Below are 13,273 nucleotides of genomic sequence, written 5' to 3'. Positions count from 1 at the left end.
CAAGATGCAGCGAGATTTGGAAATTTGCAACAAGCACGATGCCAGCTGCAGAAACTCTGATATAACCCAGCTTCATGGGGAAGACATCTTTAAACTTACCAGAGACTTCTCCATTCTATGGAAAAAAGAGACCAACTGATTTTCCCACCAGATTTCAAATTGCCTCACTCACCCCAAGCTCCAACCAATCAGATTTGAGGACCTACTATATCAAGACAAACTGAAGACCTCACAGCATATCCTGAAGAAAGCCACCGCAATAATGCTGAAAAGTTGGTTCTACCTGACCAGACGCAGCGAGACCCAGATAATTGTAACAAGCAGACAAAGTGTGTGTGTGTGGGGGGGGGGTTGTTATATGTTGATCTAGTGAATTTACAAAGTCTTTGTCTTATTATTTACTTTAAATAACATAGATTGTTTGTTGGTTTTGATTTCTGCTACAATAAAGTCTATTATTGCTGAAATTTAGAGCTCCTTTTACTAAGGTGCGCTAGTGTTTTTTAGTGCACGCAGGATATTACCGCGCGCTACGCGGCTAGAACTAACGCCAGCTCAATGCTGGCATTAAGGTCTAGCACGTGCGGCAATTTAGCGCAAGCTATTCCGCGTGTTAATGCCCTAACGCACCTTAGTAAAAGGAGCCCTTAGTGTCCTTTGTCTTGTGTTTTACTGCTACTGTATTTGACTGTCTTATTTTCTTTTGAGTATCATTTTGGGGGGTTGATGTGCTATTGTTATAGTGAATGGAAGTTTATGAGTGAGGTGGCTCCCTGAAGGGGCACAAACTGACTGTAGGACGCGAATGTGTGTGGTTTAGGTGTTTGCGTTCTGTGTGGCTTTCTTGTTGAGTCTCTGCTTTCTCCCTTACTTTGTAGGCAGGATTTCCAAATATTTTTGAATTCTACTTCTTTGTCCTTCATTATTGCTGTTCCTCATTCCAGTTTGAATATGTACCAGACTTTCGGCTTTCCGTTTCTCTATGGAAGGGGCTTTACAGCATCCCTCCAAGGTTGCAGCAATTGCCATTCTGGCTGCCAAAAGCATGAAGCATATTTATGAATCTTTTGTCTAGTAAGGTTGGCGTTGTCTCAGCTGTTAGTCACAGTGGTAGCAGATTGTAGTCTATTGGGATCTCTTGTCTGGTGTGTTTTCTGAATTGTTGTATTTTGGGGCAGCTCTTTCATATGTGTTTAAAGTCACCCTTTTGGCTACATCCTCTCTAGCAGGTGTCTGGTATTTCTGTGTGAATCTTAATGCATGCGAGTAGAAATTATGTAGGTCCGATAGAGGATTTCAATTTGGATGTCCAGGTGGTTCAAGCTGAGGTCCCGTGTAAGTCTGTCCAGATTATTGTCCATTATTGTGTCCACATCAAACCTGTATCTTTTTCCCATTTTTGCTGGTGTAAATGGGTTGTGTTTGTTCTTTTTGCATTGAGGATTTTGTAGAATTGTCCTATGAGACCTTTCCTCCCCTTTGGATGTCTGAAGATCTCCTCTAGTGGGTTAAGATCTCTGGGGCAGTGTTGTTTTTGGGACTGTAAGTAGTATTCTACCTGGAGAACTGTGAAAATACATGGGGTTGTGTTGCTTCTGGAGAGTATTTCTTGTCCGTTTATGAATCTTCTTTGGTCTGCGAAATCTATTATTTGGTTGAGGTCATTTTTTTTTTATCATCCAGCTGAATCTGTTCGGTATCTCTCTCTGCCTGACTGGAATCCTTCTTCTAAGAGTTTTGGTTTGATGGCTGGGGATGAAGTTGACAACAATCCAAAAACAAGAATCAAAAAATTAACAACCAAAGATTGCAAAAATCAAAACAAAATCATAAAACTGTAGATGTAAGACTGGAAAAATATGTCAATTATTTCTTGCGGAAGGAGGAAAGCCTCAGATCATGTGTCCATTTTCACATGCCAGCCCACTGGCCATTCAGCTAATATGGACATCAATTTCAATCACAGGCCATCCTCCACCATCCTTAATTATTGTGCAAAAATCATGCTGTGCAAACTTGCATTGATAATATATAAATAACATCAAAAGTATAAAAAGCACTTATCTTAATGTCAGGCAACTTGTTTTGGCTTTTACACGAGCGTCCAGGGCTCGGAGTGTTGTTGGTTCCTTGTCTTTGCATTCAGTTTAAGACTCTTTTCAGTATTGTCTGATTTGTTCCTCATGGGCATAAATCCTGTTTGGTCCCTATGCATGATTATTTTTATTATGTTGGTTAGCCTAATGGTCAGGATTTTAGTGAGTAGTTTATAGTCTGCGTTTAGGAGGGATATGGGTCTGTATGACTTACAGAGTTTGGGTGAATGAAGATGGTACTGTTTCTGCATTTAGGGCTCCATTCAGTACCCTCAGTAGTATGGGTGTAAGGATGTGCCAGTATTCCGTGTAAAATTCAATAAGGAACCCATCTGGTCCTGCTGCTTTGCCTGTGAGGGTGGATTTCAGGGCTTCTTGTAGTTTTTTTCCCTCTTATTGGTGTCTTCAGCTGCAATTTTTGTTCTTGTGTTAGTGATGCTAGTTGTGTGTTTTGTAGGTATTGGTTCCTTTGTTCTGTGGTACTGGGTATTTTCTGAGATGTAGAGTTTCCTGTAGTATGTTGTGAAGCAGTTGCCAATTTCTTTAGTCTTTTGTTTTTGGTGTATTTTTGTCTAAAAACATTTAAAAATTATGTTCTGTGCTATTCTTTGTTTTTGTTTGGCTACTAATAGCGTCTCTATTTTTGCAAGTACGTCCTGTTTTGGGGGGGCATAAATATATATATATATATATATATATATATATATATATATATATATATAAATATATATATGTTTAGCATTTTTATTGTTGGTAGATCATTTTGACTTGGTCATTTTAAAAGTAGCTCGCAAGCCCAAAAAGTGTGGGCACCCCTGACTTAGACACTGACCACTAAATTACTTTCAGACACTATAACAAGCACACAGAAAGAACAAGCTATAAAAGACTACTTCATTAACAATGACACAGAAGTAAATGACAATATACTGTGGGAAGCTATGAAAGCTGTCATAAAGGAAGTATGTATCGACCTCGGGTCCCAAAGAGAAATGCAGACTTGGCACGAGCTAAGAGAAGGCTTGCAGAAAAACAGAAGCAGAACAGAAATCCACTAAATCAGAAAAACTACTTAAACAAATATATATTTACTGAGAGCTTAACTAAATAAATACTCTGCAGAAGAAGTGGAATATATATATACACACACCAAGTGTACTTTGTATTTATGTTCAAATATTTTTTTATTATACAGCCCCCCTCCCCCGAAGGCCTGACCCCCCCCCCGAAGGTCTGCACATTCCCCCTCAAAGGTTGACTCCCCCCCTGAAGGCCTGCACTACCCCTTGAAAGACTGCACTCCCCCCCCCCCCAAGGCCTACCCTCCCCACATCCATTTACCTAATTCCAGCAGGGAGCAGTCTGCAGAGAGGATCGCTGGTACTTTAGCGATCCTTGCAGGTTGCCTTAGGCCTCAGGAACTGTCTTCCCTCTGCCCCAAGCCTGTCTCTGACTTAGAGGAGGGGCAGGACCACGGCAGAGGGAAGACAGCTCCTGAGGCCTATGGCAACCTGTAAGAATTGCTAAAGTACCACCTGCCACCGGCCGTCTCCCATTCGTCCCCTTTGGAGATCCCCACAGGAATAAGGAAGTTAAATTAATAGAATACTTAGGCACAGAAAAACAAAGAAATACTTCCAAGAACTGCCCCATAAGAACTGCCTGTCACAATGCTCATTAGTGGAACTGAATAAAAGACAAGTACAATGGATTTAGAAGGGGGACGATCCGCCCGGGTGCACGGCTTGGAGGGGTGCACAGCCGGCCAGGTCCGGGTCATCCTGCCTTTCTTTTCCCCTGGTCTGCGCTCGGGGCTTGCGCCTGCCTGGTCCTGCGCCGACGCTCGAATGGTGCCGTCAACTCCCGCGAGTCTCGCGATAACCAACAGCACCATTTGGGCGGCGGGTGCGAGCCCCGTGCGCAGACCGGTGGAAAGGAAGGGCAGGAGGACCCGGACGGCTGTGCATCCCTCCAAGCCGTGCACCCAGGGCAGGGGCGGACCGCCCCACCTCGGTACGCCACTGATTGGGAGGCCGATTTTGGGGTTTATAAATTGTATATCGGGCAGCATTAGGCCTCGCTCTTACCTCAATCATTACAGGCGCTTCTATTTCTTGTGATGCGCTGAGCTCCGTCCCCCACCGACCTTCACCCCGCCCTTCCAGCACTCTGATTGGCCAGCGTTCTTTAAGAGGCGGGCCAGTCAGGAGGGGAAAAAAAGAGAAGGGAAGAAGGGAACCTGCTGTGCGATCGACTGGGGTCGCCTGAGCGATCGCGATCGACGCGTTGGGCACCCCTGGTCTAAGTTGTGTTTCCTGTCCTGTATTCTCAAAGGGGCCTGATCCGACCCTACCATGGGTTCTACGATGGAATCTAGAGTTTCTGAGATCAGGTGATTTATCAAGACAACTACTACTAATCATTCCTATAGAGCTACTGCACATATGCAGTGCTGTACATTAAACACACACTAGACAGTCTCTACTCAGTAGAGCTTACAATCTAATTTAAAAAAACAGGACAAGAAGGAGGCCAGAGAGTTTCTCAGAGAGGGAATGATAAAACAGGCATGGGTGCTTTCCAAGCAAATGGGAATTAGAATAAGATAAGTCGCTCTTAGCTTTACCTTTCTCCTCCACTGCCAATTCCAGACTTTGTTCCTTTCATCTAACTGCCCCCTAATGCCTGGAATAAATTACCCGAGTTTATCCGTCAAGCCCCTTCCCTTGTTTAAAAGCAGGCTGAAACCCCACCTTTTTGATATAGTTTTCACTCCTTAACCCTACTCCTCTGCCCTCCAACCCAGCCAGCTGATTAACTATTTCCCTAACTATATCCATGACATTGTCTATCTTGGCTGTTTAGATTGTAAGCTCTTTCGAACAGGGACTGTTTCTTTCTCAAGATGCATATCATAATCTCTAAATACTTCCTTCCCCAAAACCAGTCAAATCATCTCAACCGCTTTTACGAAGCGACCCTATCCCTGATGTTATATCCTCCCCCCTTCCCTTTCTTTTAACGCTTATTTTAATAATGTATTTATTGACCTTTCCATCCCCTTATACCCTCAAATTCATGTAAGTCCTTGTCTTTTGATGTTTACTCTTCCCCATCTATAATATAATAAAGCTCTAGCCGCGCATGCGCATTCCCACCTGCGTGCGCCGGTTTTCCGTGAGCTGTAGGTCTCTTGCAGGTAGGAGTGTGCATGCGCGCCTAGCTGTGCCAGTGGCCTGCCTGCTCTCCACTTCGCGCAGTCCGGAGTTTATTTTAAAAGAACACGCCACGACGGCTCCTCCCACGAGCCGCTCCTGCCTCGGAGAAGGCTCCCGACACAGGTGCGATCGTGAGAGAAGACACCCGGCACCCTCAAACCCAAAAATGTGTCAACGGGACCGCGGGAAGGGAAGGGGCAGGGCAGCAAGGGACGAAGGGAGCCACGGCGCTATTCTGTTGGCTCCCACACACAACCTACTCCTCCCGCGGCCCGGACAACGAACTCCACAGATGCAGTGTGGCCAAACCAGCTCCCCGCGGCCCAGCAGAGGCCCCGCGCCAGAGTGCATCGGCAAACGATGCAGAAGCCAGCTCCCCCGAAGCCCAAATCCCAATGGGGGGGAGGTAGAAGCAAGGGAGAAGGGCTACTGCTGGACAGGGGGAGCAGGGAAAGGGTACTACTGGACAGGGGGAGAAGTAGAAGTAAGGGAGAAGGGCTACTGCTGGACAGGGGGAGCAGGGAAAGGGTACTACTGGACAGGGGAGGAGGTAAAAACAAGGGAGAAGGGCTACTGCTGGACAGGGGGAGCAGGGGAAAGGTGCCACTGGACAGGGGGGAGAGAAAGAAAAAAAAAAAAGAAAGAAAGAAAAGAAAAGCCTAAGTCTGCACATATATTCTAGCACCCGTTAATCTAACAGGCTTAAACACTAGTATATATATAATTATTATTTTACTTTTTATCTCTTTTTTTTTTTTTTTAGTATTGTAAACCGGCCAGGTACACGTTGATGGTCAGTATATTAAATTCAATAAAAACTTGAAACTTGAAAAACTTGAAACTTCGTGATTCTGTGCAGTGCTGCATGCGTTATAGAAATAATTAATGGTGTTAGTAGTAGTAGTAGTAGTAGTAGAAGCAATTTTGAAAAAGTGGGCTTTTAGTTTAGATTTGAATACTGCCAGAGATGGAGTTTGACGTACAGACTCAGGCAGACTGTTTCAGGTGTACGGTGCAGCAAGAGAGTAATCTACGTGGGAGTATAGTTGTCTCCAGATGTCTATTAGGGAAAATTTCTATATTAAATCTAGCAGTTGGTTTCTCCCTTTTCTGTTCTGTTTAAGAGCTAGATGCACTAAACTGGATTGGTAAGACCGTGTGGGTCCGCCGCGCCAATCTGATATTTAGCCGATTCTAAAAGAGCTATTGATGCACTAAAAATTTTGCATGCAAATGATTCGCACAGTTTTGTCGTAATCCCAGTCTCTCCTGTCTAATCACTGTGAGAATGATTCTTACACATGTGCAGAGCTGGCAGGGGAAGCCGCCTGCCGCTCAGGTTTTTGGGGCAAAAAAACCTTTTTTTTAAATGGCCACATATGTTGTGCGTGTTCACATGCACAATATATCTCCACGACATGCCCCCGACGAACCAGCATCAGGGACCAACCCCCTACCCCAGTGCCAACGAAAGTCGGCAGGAGGGATGTCCATTCCCTCTTGCCTTGCCGACACCCCCCCCCCCCCGAGAAAAAAACACCAGCAGGAGAAATGCCCACATCCTCCTGCCAACAAAAGACCCCCTGCACCAGGCCCCCCCAAACTATCCCCAACCCTCCTCCCCAAAAAAGGCAGGAGGGATGCCTACTCCCTTCTGCCACCAAATGCTCCTCCAAATCCCCCCATCAATACCTTTTTCAGAAGTTGAGAGCAGGAGGGAAGCACGGTCCCTCCAGCCCCAAGGCCCGCCGATCCAAAATGGCAGGCCTTTCCTCCTCGGTGCATCATGTGATGCACGGGGTAGGGGCCTAAGGCCCTGATTGGCTCGGATGCCTAAGGTCCCTCCCAAGGCCAGGGGCCTTAGGTGACTGAGCCAATCAGGACCTTAGGCCCCTCCCCATACATCAGATGGGATACAGAGGGAGGAGCCTAAGGGAATCATATTGATTGTTCAAAGGTTGCATCTCATGCCCTGATTTAGGGGCAATGACAAAATATAGGAGGTGATATAAAATACTTGAAATTCCTGGGAGTGTGAATTAAGGATCGTAATATCAGATCCCAGCCTAATCCTGACAGAGTTGAAAGTACAAAGAACAAGAGGAAACTGGTGGTTCAAAAGCAGAAAAAGAGCAAGAAAGATGTTTATCCTTGGTGTCATGACCTAGAAGTTACAGACCAACATCACGGACCTCAGTTTGATGGCCATCTTCAAGAGAAACACAAAGCACTGAAGCATGAAAAACCATATGGGCTCCCCAGTCTGCCCATCCATCCACGCTATCTACTCACCTCTTCAATGTTCTTTGCAAACTGTAATACGAGAACATCTGACCTCTATTCAGGGTTCAGCAGAAGTATTAGAAGATCACGACTGATTAACTCACAACAAAAGTACAGTGAAAGATTTATTTTCCCTTACCGTTGTGGGCCATGAAGGTAACAACCGCAACATTTATTTCAGGTATCAGCTCTATTTGGAAACGGTCTTCTTCTAAGTTACCGATGTTCTCCACCAGTATAGTTAACATCTCCTGTGTGAAGTTCTCTCGGATATTCTCAAGCAAAACCGACAAAGAAGGTGTAGTCTCTGGCTGGTTTCTGCATTCCCCTGACAATGATCTCACTTGAAAAGTAGTGTTTTTTAGGGTATGGCTTTCTCGCTTTAACACGTCCTGAGCATCTGGTTGGAGAGACAGAGAAATAACACAGTACAGTTCGTGAGTTAGGTTTACTGCAGTAGAAAAAGCCAGCCTGCAATATGGAAAGCCGGCAAAGACTTCTGGGATATTTAGCTATACAAGCATGCAGTTTCTCCTGCACAGAGACCTTTTCGTTTCAGTTATTATTTCATACACTTCAACAAACTCATGAACAACAATTTTGAGAAACATGAAGAAAATAAATTACATATTCTGGCTTATGTCAGAGCAATGACCGATAGCACCTTGCCTGGAACTGGGAGGGGGGGGGGGGGAGTCCAAAAAGAGGGAGAGGAAGGAAATTTGGGAAAAGATGTAAAGGCATGTAGAATGTTTAAAATGCTGGGATACAGAATTGATGTACTGGGCAGACTGGATGGGCCATTTGGCCTTTATCTGCCATCATGTTTCTATATGTTCCATGTTACCAGATGTCAGGATAGCAGTGTAACGAACACTTAGAGTGAGGGCTCCAAAAATTTGTGAAAGCATTATCACTGCCATGATGGCTGGTTCTTTTGCTCTTATGAACAAGGAAGTAAAAAATTAGAATTTTCAGTTTACGTATTTTGATATACAAGGCAAACAGTGTAAATAGTCAGGTGCCTATAGGTGCCTATTTTTCTTTATAGAATGCTAGTGTAATGTGCATATGCATTCAAGTGTGAACACTTGCCAGCCAACAAAAAGCTAGTGTAAGCGCTTGCATCTAACTTCATAAGAACATAAGAATACTTGTTGGGTCAGACCAATGGTCCATTAAGCCCAGTAGCCCGTTCTCATGGTGGCCAATCCAAGTCCCTAGTTAACCTGGCCAAAACCCAAAGAGTAGCAACATTCCAGCATCTCAAAGAATAGTAAGATTCCGGTACCCCAATGAGAGCAACATTCCAGAGCTGAGATTGTGATGTCATAATGCCTCATTCCACAGTGCCTCAGAACCAACCTCATCAGTGATGTTACAATGGCTTGATTGTCCTTTACTTGGCTCATGTAAGAACATAAGAATAGCCATACTGGGACAGACCAAAGGTCCATCAAGCCCAGCATTCTATTTCCAACAGCGGCCAACCCAGGTCCCAAGTACCTGACAGAAACCCAAAGAGTAGCAACATTCCAGAGCTGAGAATGTGATGTCATAATGCCTTATTCCAACAACGTCTAAAAGCCAAACTCATCAATGATGTCACAATGGCTACTGTACAGTGAAAAATTAGAGAAACTGGGCCTCTTTTCCCTCGAAAGGAGGAGATTGAGAGGGGACATGATCGAAACATTCAAGGTACTGAAGGGGATAGACTTAGTAGAGAAGGACAGGTTATTCACCCTCTCCAAGGTAGGGAGAACGAAAGGGCACTCTGGAGGCATCCACTATACACCTCCTCTTGATGTAAAGGTGCCAATATTGAGTGCCTATACATCCAAGGTATATGCTTGCTCTGGAGATCCCAAAAGCAGACATAACCTGGAAACATCGGGCCAAGCATATGCTTTAGACATACAGATGCCCAATATTGGCATCTAGTCATTTAGAGTAGGTGCACTTTTAAGTATATGCTTAGAGCATAAGAACATAAGAATAGTCTTACCGGGTCAGACCAATGGTCCATCATGCCCAGTAGCCCTTTCTCATGGTGGCCAATCCAGGTCACTAGTACCTGCCCAAAACCCAAGGAATAGTAATATTCCTTTTTTTTTTATTATAAATTTGAATAATTACAATATCCAATAATACAAAGGAAAAAAAGGATCTCATAAACAATACATAATCAATCATACATAATTCCTTTTTAAACCCACATAATGGGGGAGACATGATACAATATTCTACAACAAATTTATAAGAAGAAATAAAGGAAATAATTCTCAAGTCACCCTCGCAAACCTTGAATCATTCCTTACTTTAATAGGGATTCTATTTTTCTCCTCTTTTTTCTCAGCAATAAAACTTAAGGAAAAATTAAACTCATTTCTGTTCTCGAGCAACTAAAAATTGTAATTGAATGGGATCCCAAAAAAACATATTCAATATCTTGTAACTTGACTAAGCATTTACATGTAAATTTCAGGTAAAAAGATGCCTCTAGAGCCAAAACTCTAACTTTTAATTTCAAAAACTCTTTCCTCCTTAATTGGGTAGCTCTAGAGACATCCGGAAAAATTCTAACCAAGTCCCCACAAAATTTTGTTAACCTATTTTTAAAATAAAGTTTCATTATTAACATCTTATCTATCTCACTCATGCATGTTATCACCAGGGTGGACCGGCTCTGAATCATATCCTGGGTAGAATAGTAATATTCTATGTTACCGATTCAGGGCAAGCAGTGGCTTCCCCCATGTCTTTCTCAATAACAGACTATGGACTTTTCCTCCAGAACTTCGCGGCCTTCTCCCACCGGGGCCTTCCTTGTGATGCAGCAGAAGGTAGGATCCGGCAGGAGAAGACCGCGAAGCAGCCTGTTTAAAGTGCTGCCGATGCTGCTGTTTGGAGGGAGGTATGTCGGTCTTGCGGTGGGAGGGTGTGCGGGGTTTGGATGGAAGGGAGAGATGGAAAGATGCTGCGCAGGGGGAGTGTCAGAGACATTTGGAAGGGGCTTTGGGGGCAATCTAACTAGGGCTTATTTTTGGGGTAGGGCTTATATTAAGACCCACCCCGAAAATCATGCTAGGGCTCAAGCTCAAGAAGCTAACCATTTCCCTAAAATGTAGCACTACACACTTCCAGAAAGCAATTTCCAGGAACACAGATAAACTCCTCATTCCTTTCCAGTCAATACTTCATAGCTCTGCGCCCAACAAACTCACAGTGCAGAAAGCAAATCTTGCAGATCTCTGGGCAGAATGGGTACTTAGGAACACAATATTACCCTGGGCAAGGAGGAGTAAAAACATATCTGCCATACCTTTGGCGTTTTCAAAAGTGATTTTTATTCCTTGATCGTCTTGGCATAAAGATGCAATGGGACCGCCCCCAGACTGTGTTTTACTTTCAAAGTACAGCAGCAGAAACTCATTGCTGATCTTGTCACCCGTAACTGTGACCTGAACCGTGCCCTTCTCCTGGCGGGGACAGCTTTCTGTCGACGATGCATCTTCTGAATGTGCTGGGAAAGAAATCAGAAGTAAACCCTTTGGTTTAAAAACATGCCGACGTTTCCAGGAATTCTCCAAGAGCTCTTGATTTCTCAAAACTAGCTCCTGTCCTGAGATCCCACTGAAAGAAACAGAACATGATGGCAAAGGGGGAACCCTAACGCCTGTTTCAGTGGTTTTCACTCCCAATCCTTGAGAGCGACTATCAGGCCAATTTTTCAGGGTATCCTTAATGAATAAGAACATAAGAATTGCCGCTGCTGGGTCAGACCAGTGGTCCATCGTGCCCAGCAGTCTATTAACACGGCGGCCCTCTGGTCAAAAACCAGCGCCCTGAGACTAGCCCTACCTGCGTACGTTCTGGTTCAGCAAGAACTTGTCTAACTGTGTCTTGAATCCCTGGAGGGTGTTTCCCCTATTTGAATCCCTGGAGGGTGTTTTCCCCTATGACAGACTCTGGAAGAGCATTCCCGTTTTCTACCACTCTCTGGGTGAAGAAGAACTTCCTTACGTTCGTATGGAATCTATCCCTTTTCAACTTTAGAGAGAGAGAGCAGGCATGCAAAGCTGTCTTGTGCATAATTATTAGAATATCCTAAAATCCAAAAGCCAAGGCCTCTTATTTCAGAAGGCCTGCATAGCAGGGAAGAAGTGTATAATGCAGCAGTGGGTTCAATCTGCCCCTCCATCATTTTGACAACGGAAGAACTCTAATGCATCAATTACTAGGTTGGGAAGCTAAGGATGCTTGCCTTACCTATAAAAGAAAAAAAAGATGTTTTGGTCAATCTGGGAGTCTTATATTATGGCCCTTCCTGCTAGAGCGTGGAGAATGGCTCTTAATCATGATAATTTGTAGACCTTGCTTCTTGCAACCATTAGTACATCTTTGCTATGACTTTGGGATGGATGGGATGAAGTGGGATTGGGGTTTTTCTTTTTGTTCATCAGCTTCAGCATGCAAACTATACTGTTAATATTCTTGAATGGTTATTTCCACGGGGGGGACTTTTTACTTAATACACTGAAGAGGGGGGGGGGGCATGTAGATCCTCTTCCAAGGGCTTCAAGAACCCTGGTCCTTGGATAGGCTCAGTTTTGAAGAACTAGGGAGGGAAGATATCCCAATTTAGTCCCCCTTGTAAATGAACAAATTGTAATGGATTGCATGGGAAATCCCCTCTCCCATTCCCAGCAATCAATACAGTGGTACCTCGGAATCCAAACGCCCGAAGTCATAATGCCGTTGTACAGATCCATGGTGAGACCTCATCTGGAATATTGCGCACAATTCTGGAGACCACATTACCAAAAAGATGTACTGAGAGTTGAGTCGGTTCAACGAATGGCCACCAGTCTCGGGGCTCAAAGATCTCCCGTATGAGGAACGGCTGAAAAGATTACAGCTATACTCACTCGAGGAACGTAGAGAGAGAGAGGAGACATGATTGAAACGTTTAAATATATCACGGGCTGTATCGAGGTAGAAGAGGATATCTTCTTTCTTAAAGGTCCCTCGACCACAAGAGGGCATCCGCTGAAAATCAGGGATGGGAAATTTTAGGCAACACCAGGAAGTATTTCTTCACTGAAAGGGTGGTTGATCATTGGAATGAACTTCCATTTCAGGTGATTGAGGCCAGCAGCGTGCCAGACTTTAAAAGGAAATGGGATTTACATGTGGGAACTCTAGGGGGGTAATGTCATGGGTGGGTCATTAGAGTGGGCAGACTTGATGGGCCATGGCCCCTTTCTGCCGTTATCTTCTATGTTTCTAAATTTTGCCTTGGAATCCAAACTCTGCTTTGGAATCCGAATGTATGGGAACTGCAAGCGTTGTTCAGCCCAAAGCTTTCCCTCTGACAAAGCTTCCTGTTTCCGTCTGGGCGGTTCACAACAGAGGGAAGCTTTGGGCTGAGAACCGCTTGCAGTTGCTATTCTTACTGCCTATGTCGGCAGGGGCCCAATCTTGCTGTCTATGCCAGTGGGCCCAATCTTGCTTTCTTTTTTTTTTTTTTAAGTTCAATCTTATTATTGAATTTTATGCATATGTAAACAAAACTAACAATATAACGATCAGGAATGCTTGTTCAAACAGTATCATAGTCAGTTCGGTCATATATAGTACATATGTGTAATGAATTATACATTTTGATTATTC

General features: G+C 44.2%; 1 protein-coding gene across 4 annotated transcripts in view; it reads right to left on the bottom strand.

Annotated features, from left to right (window-relative positions):
* Positions 1-13,273, bottom strand: part of PARP14 (poly(ADP-ribose) polymerase family member 14) — a 96,845-nt gene that overhangs the window by 74,974 nt on the left and 8,598 nt on the right. For 3 of the 4 annotated variants that reach the window (XM_033945235.1, XM_033945233.1, XM_033945234.1), the window contains exons 4-5: positions 10,923-11,123; positions 7,737-7,997 (exon numbers count right to left, since the gene is read on the bottom strand). In XM_033945235.1, coding sequence (XP_033801126.1) covers positions 7,737-7,997; positions 10,923-11,123 — 462 coding nt within the window. The remainder of the gene's footprint in view (positions 1-7,736; positions 7,998-10,922; positions 11,124-13,273) is intronic. The other variant, XM_033945236.1, reaches the window with a different exon arrangement.

This window comes from Geotrypetes seraphini, chromosome 5, assembly GCF_902459505.1.
Source record: "Geotrypetes seraphini chromosome 5, aGeoSer1.1, whole genome shotgun sequence".
Classification (NCBI taxonomy): domain Eukaryota; kingdom Metazoa; phylum Chordata; class Amphibia; order Gymnophiona; family Dermophiidae; genus Geotrypetes; species Geotrypetes seraphini.
Note: the sequence above shows the minus strand (reverse complement) of the source record. Positions and strands in the feature narration are given on the sequence as shown.